This window comes from Amblyomma mixtum, chromosome 6, assembly GCF_055824585.1.
Source record: "Amblyomma mixtum isolate Tamu chromosome 6, ASM5582458v1, whole genome shotgun sequence".
NCBI lineage: Eukaryota > Metazoa > Arthropoda > Arachnida > Ixodida > Ixodidae > Amblyomma > Amblyomma mixtum.
Window position 1 is genome coordinate 122,867,140 of NC_143017.1, and position 15,459 is coordinate 122,882,598.

A 15,459-nucleotide genomic window follows, 5' to 3' on the forward strand; every position below is an offset into this window, starting at 1 on the left:
AGTCATGGCAACCGGTTTCTATGGTTGCCATAGTTGCCTAACAGCCGGTTGCCATGGTTGCCATGGTTGCGGCGCATGCGCAGTACTGGCCTGCGACGATCGCCCGAAATGCGCTGCTGACTAGCCTAATGTTACTTTCGCTACGAAAACGTTTTCGAGAGCATAAGCACACTTTCCTTTAGCAAATATAGACGAAGCACTACGGCAAGTGAGACCCGCGAAATGAAGATTTGGACAGTTACTCGTAGGTTAGTAGGTAGTGGTTACGGCGCTCGGCTGCTGACCCGAAAGACGCGGGTTCGATCCCGGCCGCGGCGGCTGAATTTCTTGAAGGCGAAATTCTAGAGGCCCGTGTGCTGTACGATGTCAGTGCACGTTAAAGAACCCCAGGTGGTCGAAATTTCCGGAGCCCTTCACTACGGCGTCTCTCATAGCCTCAGTCGCTTTGGGACGTTAAACCCCAATAAACAAACAACAAACAAACAATAACTGTGATTTAAAAATTGTAACTCGGGCCCGGCGTCAGCTCAGTGCTCAACAATGGACCGAAGTTGCCGGTACTGTCTGGCAGGCATCTCGGCTGCTAAGAGGGCGCTCCAAGTAACAGCCTTGTCTTACGCACCTACTGAACCTCAAACATGATAGAACTACATTGAGCTGTGTTTTGTGGCACTTACAATTTTTACCTGTGCTCGGCATTTACAACTTGAGCCGTCTTCTTCGATCTGCAGGCACTATTACCGAACTCCCGACATCAAAATCCCAGTGGTTCATCGCGAACGTTCAGCAGGTTGGCTTTTACAAGGTCAATTATGATGAGCAAAATTGGAAGCTGCTCACTGATCAACTTATGACCAAGCACACGGTAGGTAAATTCATTTCAACGCGTTGCCGTTGACCTGAGCCTTGAAACTGCTGATCTCTCCGCCCCTCCCTTAATTTTATTTTTTCCTGGCTATTAATCGTTACGTTCTCTGATTTCTATCCACCATTAAAAATGTCTACATATTTCGATCAACCTCAAACATTTGTTGCACCTTGTCGACGCCTTACAAAAACTGGCGTGAACACGATGTGATGCTCCATTATTTAGTGCTAGAACATGCAGACAATGTTATCTCCTTTCATTCCAGGACATTCATGTCATCAACAGAGCCCAGCTTCTTGACGATGTACTGGATCTGGCCAGGTTTGTTAGTCCCTGTTTGTTATGCATTGTCATTGCCCACCGGTCGCATTTCATAGTCGTAAACTCGATCGGGATAATAACACTTTAACTGAAAGTTACTAGTAGGTGCCATATAGTCCAGGAATCTTGCAACCACCTTGTAACCAATTTTTCTGTATTTAATAAGAATACTGTTTTTTTTTTCATCCTAGAAAAATATGCTTGGGTGTTCCGACGTCGCCTCAATAGTTGTCGATGGAACGTTATCCAAGACAGCACCAAACCTTGCAGGGAACTTGAGAAAACCTAAAATAAAATGCGGATCACTGTTAACACTGCCTGTTCCGACACTATAAAATACGGCCCTTGTGGATGCGCCTGTCATTTGCTTTGGATGCTTACACGCTAATGAGCAGACGTTCCTGCAATGGCTTGCATGTTGGAATTCTCACATGCCAGAAAACTGCCGAACCTTCTGCATGCCGTAATTCTGGCATGCCGTAACTACCGGCACCTCTCCTCTCCTGTCGCTATGAACTGTCGCGTCCTTCCGCAGGGCCGGTGTCGTGGATTACGGGCTGGCGCTGGACGCAACGCAGTACCTGTCCAAGGAGGAATCGTACATCGCATGGAACCCCACAGCGTCAAACCTTGGCTTCATCAGCCGCATGCTGGAGACCACCGAGGTGTATGGAAAGTGGAAGGTCAGTCACGCCACTTATTTGGCACCCAGGTTCCCAAAAATAACTGCGTTGACTCGTGTTTTCGTCACACCGGGCGGTAGTTTTCAGTACCAGTAGAATACCCCATCATAAACACGCGGGCAGTTAATCGAAGAGAAGCCATTGTATTACGGCTCTGTATGGTTTCCCCTGTCACTCAAGTTGCGCTTGCTCTGTAGCTTAATTTTGGGCTTGTGAATATGCGTAAAATTCACCAATTTATCACAAGTGAACGACCAGGCTTACACCGGGCTTATGCGAAAGAGTTAACTGCAGCTTGACAGGGCATAACCTTTTATTCTTCTTTTGGCAGAAATATCTGCTCAGCCTTGTGAAGCCAAACTATGACCGCCTGACTTGGCATGAAGAAGAAGGGGAATCCATTTTGACTACGTAAGTTGATATTTCTTAGCACTGATCGCAAATTTTCATCCTCTCTGTTGAAAGGAATGTGCTTGAGCCCTTCACTACGGCGTCTCTCATAGCCTCAGTCGCTTTGGGACGTTAAACCCCATAAACCAAAACCTAAACCAACCAAGTAATGTAGTACTGGCAAGTGAAGAGATGGGGGTTTCAGTGCAGTTTTATACCGTTTTCACACAATGTTTTGTGGGGCGGGAACACACAATTACTACTGTAGATGTGGCAGTTACACAGCTTATCAAACACAATAGCAGAGACAGGACAATAAAGGCTTTCTATAAGCAAAGCAATCGAAAGCGCTGGACCACAGCACCACACGCTCCTGTTCTGGGAGCTTGTCATGCCTTTCCTATTGTTACACACGCGTAGCTGCACAAATCCACGTTGTATGGAGGACAGGCTCATAGCACTGGTAACTCGTTAATTTAAGTGTGCCTTCGTTTTCTAGTTCGAACAATCAAGTTTCGCCGCAGTTTTGACACTCCTTCGGCTTCAATGACATTTTGTGAATAACTACAGTTAATCATCGATGAGATCAGTAATGTTTACAACACGTCGCTGTCGCCCCAGGTTCCTCCGCACTGACATGTACGCCACTGCCTGCACGCTGGGCTACGAGAACTGCGTCACCGAGGCGCTCAACTATTTCCGCGCCTGGAAGAATAGCAAAACAGAGAAAAGTCCGTAAGTTGCCCCCTTTCTTGCGTCAAGCTTTTGAGTTCACTTTTTTCCCGCGAGAACAGCTTTCAGAAGTATCAGAACGCCTGTACTTAAGGGATTTGTGGTGTATAGTTTCCGTTGCTAAAAGCACAATAAACCGTCAGGCTGCACGCCAGCGCAACTCACTTTTGTCATTTTTTTGTCCAACAAAGTGGAAGAGATTTAAGTTGAGGACGTGAAATATTGATCGGGGCACGCTGTCCGTCGTGCATACGCTCTGTTCGAGGCGGGCAGTACACAGGTGCAGAAACAGATGTCTCTCTTCAGAAACGTGCTGGAAGTAATTGAAGTTATCATAACGCAAAAGACTTTTACAGAAGTGCCGCGTCCGGGGCGGGTTGGGAACAAGTGACCATGTGCAGAAGTTACATGGTACATGTACCATGTGCACAGCTCGTGCAGTTTTCGTTGTACTGCGCCGCCGCTTGTTATAGTGTCTTCTCGGAGCTGGCAATTTTTCGCATCAGTAAGGTCACCTGCTCGCCAACAAGAATGATATCAGGTGGTATTTTGTCATGAGAAGAATGTAGACGCTGCCGATAATGTATACTACCTGTGGTCACATTGTCCAAATTAACCTTCGTCACGCGTGCCGCGTGGCACAAAAAATAGGCCTCTCGATTATGTTCCTGCCCTGGTCATGTATCCTATTTCGGTGCTGGAAACGGTTGATATTTTAGCGGGTGCAGTAGAGCTATTGCTGTGACTTCCATCCGCCCCCTCATCAAGTATACTTCTCCGTTCGCACGGAATTAGCACGCCTGGTTTACAGACTGGAATTTCTATTATACTTGTGCATGTGCGGTATATAAGTTATCTGCTACACCCTCCGACCTGCCGGTTACGAAGTTTGGTTTGTAGAGTTGCTCGCGTTGACACTTTATCGCAGCATCAAGCCCAACTTCCGTTCGTTCGTGTACTGCACGGCCATCGCGCACGGCAACTACGACGACTGGGAGTTCATGTGGGACATGTACAACAAGACCACCGTGGCCTCGGAGAAAGTGAGGCGCCTGCAAAGCTTGGCCTGTTCCAGGGAACCATGGGTCCTCAACAGGTTCGTGCTCTAGTCTTTTCGACAGGTTATGCGTCATCGCCTCCACCCCGACGCTGAGTACCGCAGGTGCAGCTTGGACGCTGAACATCACCTGTCCAATAGAACTGAGATCTGAAACAGCGCGACGAGTATTTTGCCTTCAGAAAAGCAGCTCTATACAAAGACGTTAAACATTCCATGCAGGCGCAATCAAAGGCAAAGGTGTCTCTGTTATTGAGTGCTGCAGCGGCATGCCTGCGGTCAGTTTCGCGCCGCTGTGACAGAAAAATCTGAACCTGTAGATGCAAGCAGACCCTGTGTCAGTGCCCTGCTACCAGTACAGGAACTGACGCGGTAACAGAAATAGTTACGAACAGGCGTGGTCAAAACAGGCAATGCGTTAGAGCAGATCGCCCCAGTGTCTTTGCTACGTAATGCTGCCCTCTTAATTGTCAAAATTTCTTATCAACCACTCCTGGCGCAGATATATCCCCTCCAGTTCCGCGTGCGCGTCTACGTGACAGCAATGTAAAAAAGTCCTGGTGTTAAGTTACTTCGTTCTGCTTTCGTGTTCCTTGCTTGGCGAGTACGCCGTCCCGAGGAGGTCTTGTGCAACACGGTACCCAGCTTTTGGCTATCACCCCCGTTATCTGACGGAAGAATTTACCCAAACAAAATATTTAAAGGAAATGTTTAGTTTTTCTTTAATATTCTGGTGAGGTTCTTAGCACGAACGGCGAGGTTAGAGTTGCATTCGCGACATGAGCGAGTTCGCGAACGCATTCGTCAGGTAAAGCAGAGTTTACGCATGGTGCGCGTGCACAAGTCGCACAACGAAGGAGAACCACTTTCTCTCTAACTCTACTGCGGCTAAGATAAGCGTAGCCAAGATATCATGGCCTCCCTTTTCGTTTACATGCAAATACAGAACCGATAAGGCCTTCCTGCGTAGAGCTTACGCAATGAGTATGCGCTCGGCATGAACTCATGCGATTGGGGAAACTCGTACTGAGGGACAAAACACACACGGCACAAAGACCCAATACACGGACTGCTGACTTCATCTTCACTTTTTCTGCCCATACGAACTTTTTTTTTTTTTAGCATTACAAGAAAACTTCCTAACGCGAACCAAAGTAGATCGCAGTGAAACAGATATTTTCAACTTTCTTTCTCGTTTTTAGATTCGGCTCTATTGCCCTGCCGACTGAGCGGAACCGAGCAATCGGCCGGTTCTCGCTAGTCCCGCTTCGTGAAACTCCGCTCATTTTGCGTTTCGATAACATCGCAGTTCAAAATAGCCCCACAGAGGATCGCGGCATAAATAGCAGCAGCTAATGGAGAGGGACCTGCGGCCCCTGCTGGAAACCTTGAACCCCCCCCCCGTGAGGTAACTTAATGCGTTCCTTTGAAGTCACCGTCGTGCACACCTACTGCCTCTTCCTCAAGGTGAAAGCAGAAGTGAAAATGGTGCTGCAGGCATCGTTGATGCGGGAACCTTCCTCCCTCGCCCGTCCCCTCCCCCCTTTCTCCCCCCCCCCACCTTCCTTCCGCCACCATCACCGTTTCCCCGGGCAACCTAGAAACAGTGCGGTTGAATCCCAGAAGGGAAACACCCGAGGGTAGAGATGGGGCTGTTTGCTCCCGACTTCGTTTACCTGAAGGAAATAGCGCACAGTTGGAATCGACCGTTTGGGAGCGAACGTTTATTGCGTACAAAGTCGCGCACTTTGCCCGAAATTAAAACGCGCGCAATCAGACTGACGAGGTTAGAATGTAAAACGAAGAACTTTAGTTTCTCGCCCGAACAAAGCGCTCTTAACGAATGCCGGCCGAAAGATTTGTCCGGAACCTGTTAAATGCGACACCGTATTTTTTTTATCTTCATTACGATTAGCGCTGCGCCAAGAGCTTTAACCCTTTTCGCGTTAATTTAAAACCATGGGTCTGCATGTTTCCCTTACTGCTGAAGATTAAGGATCACTGCGGCTTACTAGTGCGTAACGGGCGAAAGTCAAATCTGCCTCTTGTGTAGCAAAATTATTCGACGAGTTTAAACAGAATAGCGCTAACAAAGTGGGCACATAAGGTAAAGAAGCGGCCACAGCATACGAGTGTGTCCATTTTATTACTTGTGTGTTTATCCGGTTCGGGTATGTCTGCTTTTTAACGAGCATTGTTTGCTTAAAGATCACGCAAGGAGGTAATGCGTGAGCGGTAGGTACCCGAGAGTTAAGGAACCGCACGTTAAATATTAAGCTTAAGAGTCGATTTGTAACATTTTCTAGAAAAATTTCTGGGCAGGTGAAAGTGGCCCTGTGGTGGAAAGAGACCCTTTCACCCTGTAAATGTTTAGCCGCACTAATAAAAATATAATGTGGGGAATAAGAGACGATTCAAGTACAGAGGGCAAAACACATGCATAGAACAAACAAACTCTGCGTTCCGGAGCTCCCAAAGCCGCTGCAACCAAGAAGGCAAAAAATGAAGATGAAATTCTATGAGTTTAACAGCCCATGTTCACATCCACACCATTTTTAACCAAATCTCATCGCTAGTTATCGCGTGTTACGCCCGAAACACGCTCAGAGCGTGTTCTAGACATGCGTTTTGCCCTCTGTACGTCCGCCATACACTGAAACGCGTGTGACCGATGCGATGTTGTCTGCTGCCTTTTGGCTGTGGGCATGCTTCCTTTGATTCAGTATGTACGTACGTATACATATGCCCTAAATCATCCAACCTGCTTAGTGCCTTTCCGTTGAAATGCCAACAGTCTCAGCGTACGATTAGCTGGCCTCTTAGAAGGCCAGTGCTACGCGCCAATCGACAGCAGTGACACTGAAGCGCTGTGGCGCTTTTAACCTCGCAGTTTCCTGATGAAGTCAATCACGCCCGACTCCGGCGTTCGCCGGCAGGACGGCGCGGCGGTCATCGGCGCAGTCGCTTCTACTGTCTTCGGCCGGAGCCTCCTCTTCAACTTCCTCCTGGAGAACTGGGAAACCATCTACAAGACGTACGTAACATTCGGCGCAATGCTTTCCGAGGAATCCTCCCCGGTTGAGAGAAAACGGCTGTGCGTCCATCATGGGGATGACTACCTGATAAATAAGCACTGCTGCTCGCTACTTTCAAGTGCAGTCTAGTTCGAAAGTCCGCGGACCACGCCATCTTCTGTTCAATCACTTAGTGGGGCACTTGATGTAACCGTCAGGCTCCAAGTATCTAAGAGCAAAGGTGAACGGTTCGTCACCCCTTCGAAGCTTTGAAGTTTTTAGGCAGCCGTAATGTCTCACTGCATATCTCAGTAACAAACCTTATGACCTATGAACTTTCAGCAATGCTGTACAAAACAGTTTTCGTAAATTTTTTATTATTTACTCTAACTTTTTGCCATTACATTTTTTTTTTGTTTTCCTTAAGGTCCCGCATAAACACTCTTTAAAGCGTTTTAGTTGCGTTCAGAAACAAAGAAACATCCTGATTGGTGCGAACTATATTCATAGGCAGGTTTTCCTTTGTCATGCATGGACAAATTGAGAGGCGTTTTTAATTCTCTCTTACTGCTGCTAAAATATGCAATATCCCGCATAACGATCCAGTTTCTGCAGGTTTGTCTCTTACAGCGTGAAAACGAACAGATCGCCAAGTGTCCTAAACGTTCTCTTCAGTGAGCGCCGTTCTAGTGTTAACCTTGCCGCAAATGGATGCAGTGCAGTCAGCGTCTTCTCTTTTATGCCGCCGCGGTGGCTCAGTGGTTATGGTGCTCGGCTGCTGACCCGAAAGACCCGGGTTCGATCCCGGCTGCGGCGGTTGAATTTCTTTGGAGGCGAAATTCTAGAGGCCCGTGTACTGTGCGATGTCAGTGCACGTTAAAGAACCCCAGGTGGTCGGAATTTCCGGAGCCCTTCACTGCGGCGTTTCTCATAGCCTTAGTCGCTTTGGGATGCTAGTCCCCATAAACCAACCAACCGTCTTCTCTTTAATCTTCTATGCAGCTATTCATCTGGCGCGTTCTCACTTCCCCGGATCTTCAGTTCAGCCAGTGGCTCGATTCATTCCCGCTTCCAGCTGGAGATGGTGAGTGGTTGCTTGCTCTTTTTGAACCGGAGCCCCTGACATAGGTTACTTCGCGCGTCTGTGCATCTGGCATAGACGTCTCGAAGTTCGGAACACGTTTTGTTTACAAGCTCACCTCATTCTGTTTAGCGGTCTTGTCTGTCTTTGTGGTGATGTTTATCGTTAAGAGAGTTGTAGGTCTAATATTTTTGCTTCGCCGTGTTCTGCCATAATACTGGGAGAAATACGAGTTGCAAGTTATCGTGATAGCTATGACAATACGCGGCTCTCCAAAATACGAAGCATTGTCTATCGCATCTTTTTATGCGAAGCATACTAAAATAGCCCAACCCAGCTCCTCGAGCGCGGCGGTGTCGTTACCATTGACCTTTCGTGACCTCCGTGTCATACCACGTGATGCGTGACGTCACAGCAGATGAAAAACGTGGGCCCAACTCGCGCCGTCGCGCGAGGCGTCGTGACCAAGGATGACCACGTGGTGCGTGACGTCACAGCAGATGAGAAACGGGGGCCCAGCTCGCGCCGTCGCGCGAGGCGTCGCGACCAATGTGTTTCCTGCTTCTGCCGCTAGGTGCGCTGTAGTGAACACGTGATGCTGGAGCGGCGGTATACAAGGGGGTGCGCCTGCCTCTGCTAGGCGTACACGGGATAGAGATGCCTCCTGGAGACAGGGCTGCTCGTTGGAATGAGAAGCAAAAGTTGCGGCGTGCTACAGAGACTGATGAAGAGCGTGAAGAACGTCTAGCCAAGCGGCGTGCTCGATATGCAACTCGGCGACAATATGCTTCGCATCTGACTAGGCTTAACCTAAGCTAAGCCTCAGCCATTTTTTTTTGTAACTAGCACTTGTTACGTTTAACCCACGTCTTGCCCGGTGTACACAACGCGATCCCAGTAACAGCCGATATACTAAAACCGCTGTGAGTGCATTCGCAAACTTTAACGGCGTGGACAGGGCCGAGACGTACGCGCATTGTGGCTTCATTTCTTGAGTTTGTGTTCTGTCTGCGATCCCAGCTGCCTTAATGAGAGTTCGTAACGATTCTCTTGTAGAAACAGCCCTTATAAATTTCTCACTTAACCAACAACTAGATTTATTTTACTACATGTTCAACTGTGGGCAGTACTGTGCATTTTGCACGCAGCGGAAACAGTGGGTTGCAAGAAAAAAGTAGGAGTCTGGGCGAGAGACCGGCCGTTGTTTCTTCGTTATTTTTTTTTTAAAACAAGCCTTCTGTCGAGCATCCGCACAGAAATCTTGAAGCCAGGTCGCATTGATTTAGTGATGCCCATATTGTACCGAGACAAAAAGCGTATTCGTTGTAACGTTGCATTGGATTACATGGTGTCTAGGTTCTCACTTTTTCATGTAGTTGTTGGTCAAGTAGATAAGTATTGTGTAGCTGCTGGACATGAGCAGGGCGTGTAATTCGCAGTAGTAGTAAGTGGTGCAATTTTAGAATAGATGTCAAAGAAAAACGCAACGGGTAACGAGAGAACGTGTCAGATCGAGTGGCGGACTCAAGAAATATGCTTTGCGTTCCCATGACTGATACAAGACAAGGTTTAACTGCAGGTCGTTGGTAGAAGCCTTAGTCCTGCACATGGAGCAAGGAGAATGTACCAGAGTTGAGTAACGTAGAACGTTCGGCCAGTTGGCAATACATTGTGAAACTTCACGCCCCCCCCCCCCCCCCCCAACTCCCTCCCCAAAAAAATGCTATTAAAGGACAGGAAGAAAAACATTGCATTATTTTCTTTTTTGCTCACGCTGTAGGTACCTGCAGACTAACACTTACCAGCTTCCCCATTCTGTAACTTTGCCTCGGAATGGGCACAGTTCCTTGTGTATTTTCGCAGAAAAGGGCATGCGCAAGGCGTTGGCTTTGCAGTCCCACACTTCACGCGTCACGATGTTCAGTCGTAACTCCTTCAGTTGGGCAGCCGCCCGGGACTTGACCTTGACCGATTCGAGGCTGGAAGTTTAGCTTTAATAGCCTTCGTCTTGTACATGTTGCTGGGGAGAAGTGTGAAGCCTGCTTTTTCCGGCAGCATCAAATACAGGTCATTGTCTCGAAAAGGCACAGTATCCCGGAGCACTGGCCAAGGATCTCGTTTACCGGCGAAGTTTTTAGATAACAAGTCGACGTTTTCAAACGCAACTCGGTCTCCTGAACTTGATCCTGAACTAGAAACCGCATCTTAGCAGTTCATATGAGAGGCCTCACCAGTACCGCGCCTTGTGAGAAGTACGGCACAAGTCGCGTGGTTCTGAAGGCCATTCCTCCAGGCACCATAACAACGGCGTGTACGCGCTGAGAGAATGTTTAGAGGCGCTTTATGGCAAGTGAGGTGATGCAGCATCTTTCGGCGGCAGTTCCGTGCTCCGCCTCTAGGAAACGGGCATCCATCGACGGTGTTCGGAGACAGGTGAAAAACACGCGAAAGGATCAGGATAATTCACTTTCCGGAAAATAGGGCGCCATGCTCTTTTTGCGCGGCCTCTAAAGTGCTTTCTTCATGGCCGCTTCTATCTTTCTTTCCTTCTCAATGGTTTCCATAGTCCTGCAGTAACTTGGTTGATTGTGGTGATGACGATGGTGATGATGATGGTGGTTCTTGCGATGTATGCCCCCTCTGTACCGATACCTCAGTTCATTACACCGTTATCCCATCTCTCCACTTCGCTGTGTTACCGCACGACGCATAGTTATGGTCCATAGCTCTATACGCGTCGTACTCACCCAGTACATTCTCTTCCTCTACCCGTGTCTCTGCAGCTGGCCGCGTTCTACGAGAAGCACAAGGACAGCGTGTCGGCGGTGGGGCGCACCTACAAGCAGACCGTGGAGAAGGCCGAGTCCAACATCCGCTGGAAGGAGAAGTACTACGCGCGGATACGGGATTGGATCAACGAGAAAATAAAGTAGCCGCCCGGCCTGCGCGCTTAGGCACCCTAGGTTACCAAATTGCAAAAAAAAGCAGACGAGTCCACGCTCCTGTCTTCTGTTAATGTGCCCCTTAGTCCTAATCTCTGCGCTGATGCTTTGCAAGTGGATGAAGGTCAGTTTTTGTTAAAGAGACATATCCTCAGATTTTAGGTCTGCCTCCTTGAGTGAATTTAAGCACGAAAATTCTACTTTTAATGTTCGACTCTAATTTTAAGCGTGATTCTACCTGGAAGAAACGAAACAGGTAGAGTCGAGTGTACTATACGTGTTGCTGCATGCTCTGTTGGGTTATCTTGGTGTTTGCACGAAAGTGCGGGGAGCAACACATTGTCAAGGCTTATCGAAGCTCAGCACGTTGCATGTCCACAGGAAGATATGTCTGGGATGCCGATGAATAGCAGAGGCTTTCAAACATTTCAGCCCACTTTGGTTTTATGCGCTCTTGAGTGCGCGATATCTTTAGGAGCGGTCGGCTTCTTTTACTTAAAAAAAAACTCCTATATTTGTTAGGTGATACCTGGTTTGCTGGTTTGTCAAAACGCATACTACCAAAGCCAGCATCTTGCCTTTTATTAGCACCTGCTTTATCAATGATGGCTAAAGCGTATGACAGTCATTTACTGCGCACTCTATCTCTAAGGCCTTGAATGTGGGACTTTAGTGCTTTCAGCCTCCACGAGTTGGCTTCAGCGTACTATAATTTGCCACGGAAAAATGTTTGCGGCAATAGCAGGCCAGAGGCTTTTTTAGCAGTGTACTTTTTTCGCGAAGACATATTGCGGGAGGCCCCGTTTATGACTAACTTTTAAACGGACACTTTCAGTTTTTCGAGCCTGCTTGCTCTATAAACATGTCTTAATTTCCTGCTGGTGGAATCGCTGGTACATCTTGTTTGCCAATGCACGGAGATCACGCAAGATAGTTTTAGAATAAAAGCATATTTTTTATTTGCGCGTGTATGACAGCTGCAGTGCAAGCCGTGGCCCATTGATTCTTTTTTTTTAATTGGGATGTTTCCCGTTGCGTCATATCAATATGCCTTGCATTTTATTCTGAAGACCTTGTACAGATTTCTGTAATATAGAATGAGCAGGTCTTTCGCGCCTTGCTCACCAGGTTCGCGCATTTCACCAATGTTATCCGTCTTCATCGCAAAGCACTGGTAGTACTCTGTGCGCTTGTTTCTAAGTTTACGCGCGATGATTCTTTAGTTAGTTTAGTAGCTACGAGTGTTTTTACCCTTTAGACTATTACTATTTGGCACGCGCACTATGGCCCATATCTTTGTAGTTTTGAATATGTATAATTTCTCAGATCTTGAAGTATTTTTCTTTCTCGATTATGTGCACTTTTCACCGCAAGAATCATCATTTTAAATGTGCACCGTCGTCATTTCTTGGTCTCTGAACATACAGACCTCACAACTCTTACCAACAACGCCCAAGCGCCTGGTCTTTGATGTTTTGTAGTGTGATGACCGCTACAGTTAATCCATGAACGAGGCGCGTTCGCAGCGAGAAATTGGTCTGGCTGATTGTCTCAGCGCTTTTGCGCATTACGGGCCATTATGAACTTCACTAACTGTCGACACAAATGCGTGTCAGGTGCGTTTAAGTGTTGTCACTAAGAGTTGTGAGGGGACCATTTTTGTGAGCTTCCTGCAGTTCTTTTGTGATTTCTTGGCTTCACAAGTACTGTAACGAGAGACAACACGAAGAACTATATTCCTCATGGGCAGATATTTTTAATCTGCTTCATTCCACGACAGTTGATGTCCTGTAAACTTACTGTAAATAAAGGACTTCCAGGTACGACCACCAGCCCAGTTTCCTGAGCCCAAATGCCGGCTCGGATTGGGCGCGTATTTCACTCGGCGAATGGCAAATGCTGCGCTCCTCTCAGTGCGCTATGTCGGATGATGTGTACAAGGCGAGGCTGGAACGATATGCTGCGGCCAAGCGACGGCACCGCGCCGAAGAAACAGACGAAGAACGGGAAGAACGGCTAGCTAAACAACGTACGTATGCAGCAGCCTGGCGAGCACGCCGGTCAACATCGCTTGATGCGGGTGCATCTACAAGTGCAGGGCCAAGTTTAATGAGTGGTGTTTATCTTTCCTCATATCTTTCAACTCTCTTCTATCTGCACGTGGCAGCGGTGGTGGCTCGGCTGGAGCCAGTAGGCAGGCCCGTGCACTTTCCTTTTCATCCTTCTCTCAGTCGCAACCAACCAACCGTCGGCGCAGAGCGGCGGTAAACACGGCGGATGCGGGCTGAAGAAACGGATGAAGTTGCTTTCGCAATTTCCGGGCTTAACGAAGCTGAGCCTCTGCCAATTTTTGTTGTTTCTTGCTAAGGAGGGTAGGAGGTTGCGCTTTTACCCTGTCCTGGTTGCAACGGACAATGGCGACGCCGCGAAACGCAGAAACGGGCGCCTAAGAGCTGCGCTCTAAAAATAGAAACGAATAAGCTCATGCCTTCGCTCGCAGCACAACTCTTCCTTAGCCTGAAGGTTATGACCTCAAGGATGTGTGGCCTATACACTGCATGCGCCTTACCCCACATACCGCACACCTCACTCGCCGCGAATGTAATGTATGTACTTGCCCAAGACGAGCAAAAAATCCTCTACCTTGTGTTCTCTGCAACTAGGACATACTCAACCGCCCTGGTTAGCCTCGCTGTCAGGCACATATCTGAGAATAAATATATTTAATCAGAAGACAGCGTGGGTTCCACGAGGGGCTGTCTTGCACCATCCAGCGGATCGAATTTGATAATCATTACTTAACATCAGGTGCTGATGAAAGGGGGTAAATTGTTTTTTTTTTCAGCAAGCTTTTGATAGTGTCAATCACTCCTGTTTAACAAACTTCAAATACTACACATTCACTGTTCTGTACTAAAATGGATAGAAAACTACTTGTTTCAGCGGCTGTAGTGTGTTGTATTAAATGGTAAAAGCTCAGGGTACGTAAATGTTACATTAGGTGTTCCGCAAGGCTAGGTTTTAGGACTACTCTTGTTCTTGGTATATGTAAAGGATACCTCTGAAGGCATTGCATCCTCTTTGCGGTATGTTTGCTGAAGACTTGTGTGTCGAAAAATTTTCACTAACCATTATATTTATTTACAAACAGATATGGTTAACGATATAATACGTAAAGAAGCTGCATATAAGTGTTTAGGCGTAACGCTGTCATCTGATTCTTCATGGAATGCACATATTCACGACTTGGTGAGTAGAGCTGGTAGAACACTGAATATTACCCAAAGGAATTTGAGACGTTCGCATATCAGTGTACGAAGTACTGCCTATCTGACCTGCGTTAGACCTATTTTGGATATATGACTGTGTGGTTTGGGATCCTTCGAACAGGACACTTGTTGAGCAAATGGACAAAAATCAAAACCGTGCAGCCAGATTCGTCTTTGGTCGATGCAGATGGAAGGACAGCGTAAGCGCCATGGAAGGCCAACTAAACTGGGAACTACTTGCCTCCCGCCAATGCAAATTAAGGCTTAAACTGTTCTATACAATTTACCACAATAAAACCAGTATTAACAAATGCATTTATCGCAGAGAGATACACTATGTATCCAGGCTATCAACATTCCTTCTTTGTTAAATCGATTGCAGAGTGGAACCGGTTAAATGAAACAAAAGTGTGCTGTGTGTATGAAGATGTATTTTTTCCATACTCTAACCCAGTAGGCACTGAAACTCCTTTGGACGTCGTGTGGATGTTTAGGACGTCCATGGGATGTCCAAGAGAGCTCCAGTGCCCATTGGGTAACACTCCTTCTATAACACCTTCGCGCGCTGGAGGGTAATGTCTGAATAAAGAAAAATCACTCAACGAACTGGGTGACCCCACACACGTGACTGCTGTCTTGTTATCTTGTGTCGACCAATCCTAATCCATTTCATGAAATAAGGCTAAAAGCACGACACGAGACAGGACGACGACACAGGCTCCATCGTAGTCCTCTACGTCTCGTCTCGTGTGCTTTGTAGTGCCTTATTTCTAAGTGTAATATGCATGCTCAACTAGCCCAGCAACAAACGTTATTGAAATCCCAACCCACATTCTATGAAGGCAGCATATATCTATGCGACCATTAACTTTATGTTTTACAAAGCTGTTGAGATCCCCCTGTATTACTTACTGCGTTCGCAAGCCAACACAGAAAAAAAAAATACACCCCACTTCCGAAATTAAGGATGCCGTGATATCAGTAACAAAAAGGCTGGTGTGACAGGGAGGCCCTTTTAACAAACATATATGTCCCCGGGCGCCGGCATATTGGGCACTGGACTGTGCTCGTAGTACAGGAAAGTTGAGGATTGAGGTGACTA

At 47.4% G+C, this 15,459-nt stretch overlaps 1 protein-coding gene across 2 annotated transcripts in view; it reads left to right on the forward strand.

Annotated features, from left to right (window-relative positions):
* LOC149340254 (aminopeptidase N-like) overlaps nt 1–12,914 on the forward strand; it is an 87,256-nt gene extending 74,342 nt beyond the window's left edge. For both annotated transcript variants that reach the window (XM_089549010.1, XM_089549009.1), the window contains 9 exons: nt 732–865; nt 1,134–1,189; nt 1,725–1,872; nt 2,204–2,283; nt 2,884–2,997; nt 3,923–4,090; nt 6,942–7,085; nt 8,068–8,149; nt 10,930–12,914. In XM_089549010.1, the coding sequence (XP_089405136.1) occupies nt 732–865; nt 1,134–1,189; nt 1,725–1,872; nt 2,204–2,283; nt 2,884–2,997; nt 3,923–4,090; nt 6,942–7,085; nt 8,068–8,149; nt 10,930–11,079 (1,076 nt within the window). In that variant the 3' untranslated portion in view covers nt 11,080–12,914. The remainder of the gene's footprint in view (nt 1–731; nt 866–1,133; nt 1,190–1,724; nt 1,873–2,203; nt 2,284–2,883; nt 2,998–3,922; nt 4,091–6,941; nt 7,086–8,067; nt 8,150–10,929) is intronic.
* The last annotated feature ends 2,545 nt before the right edge of the window (nt 12,915–15,459 follow it).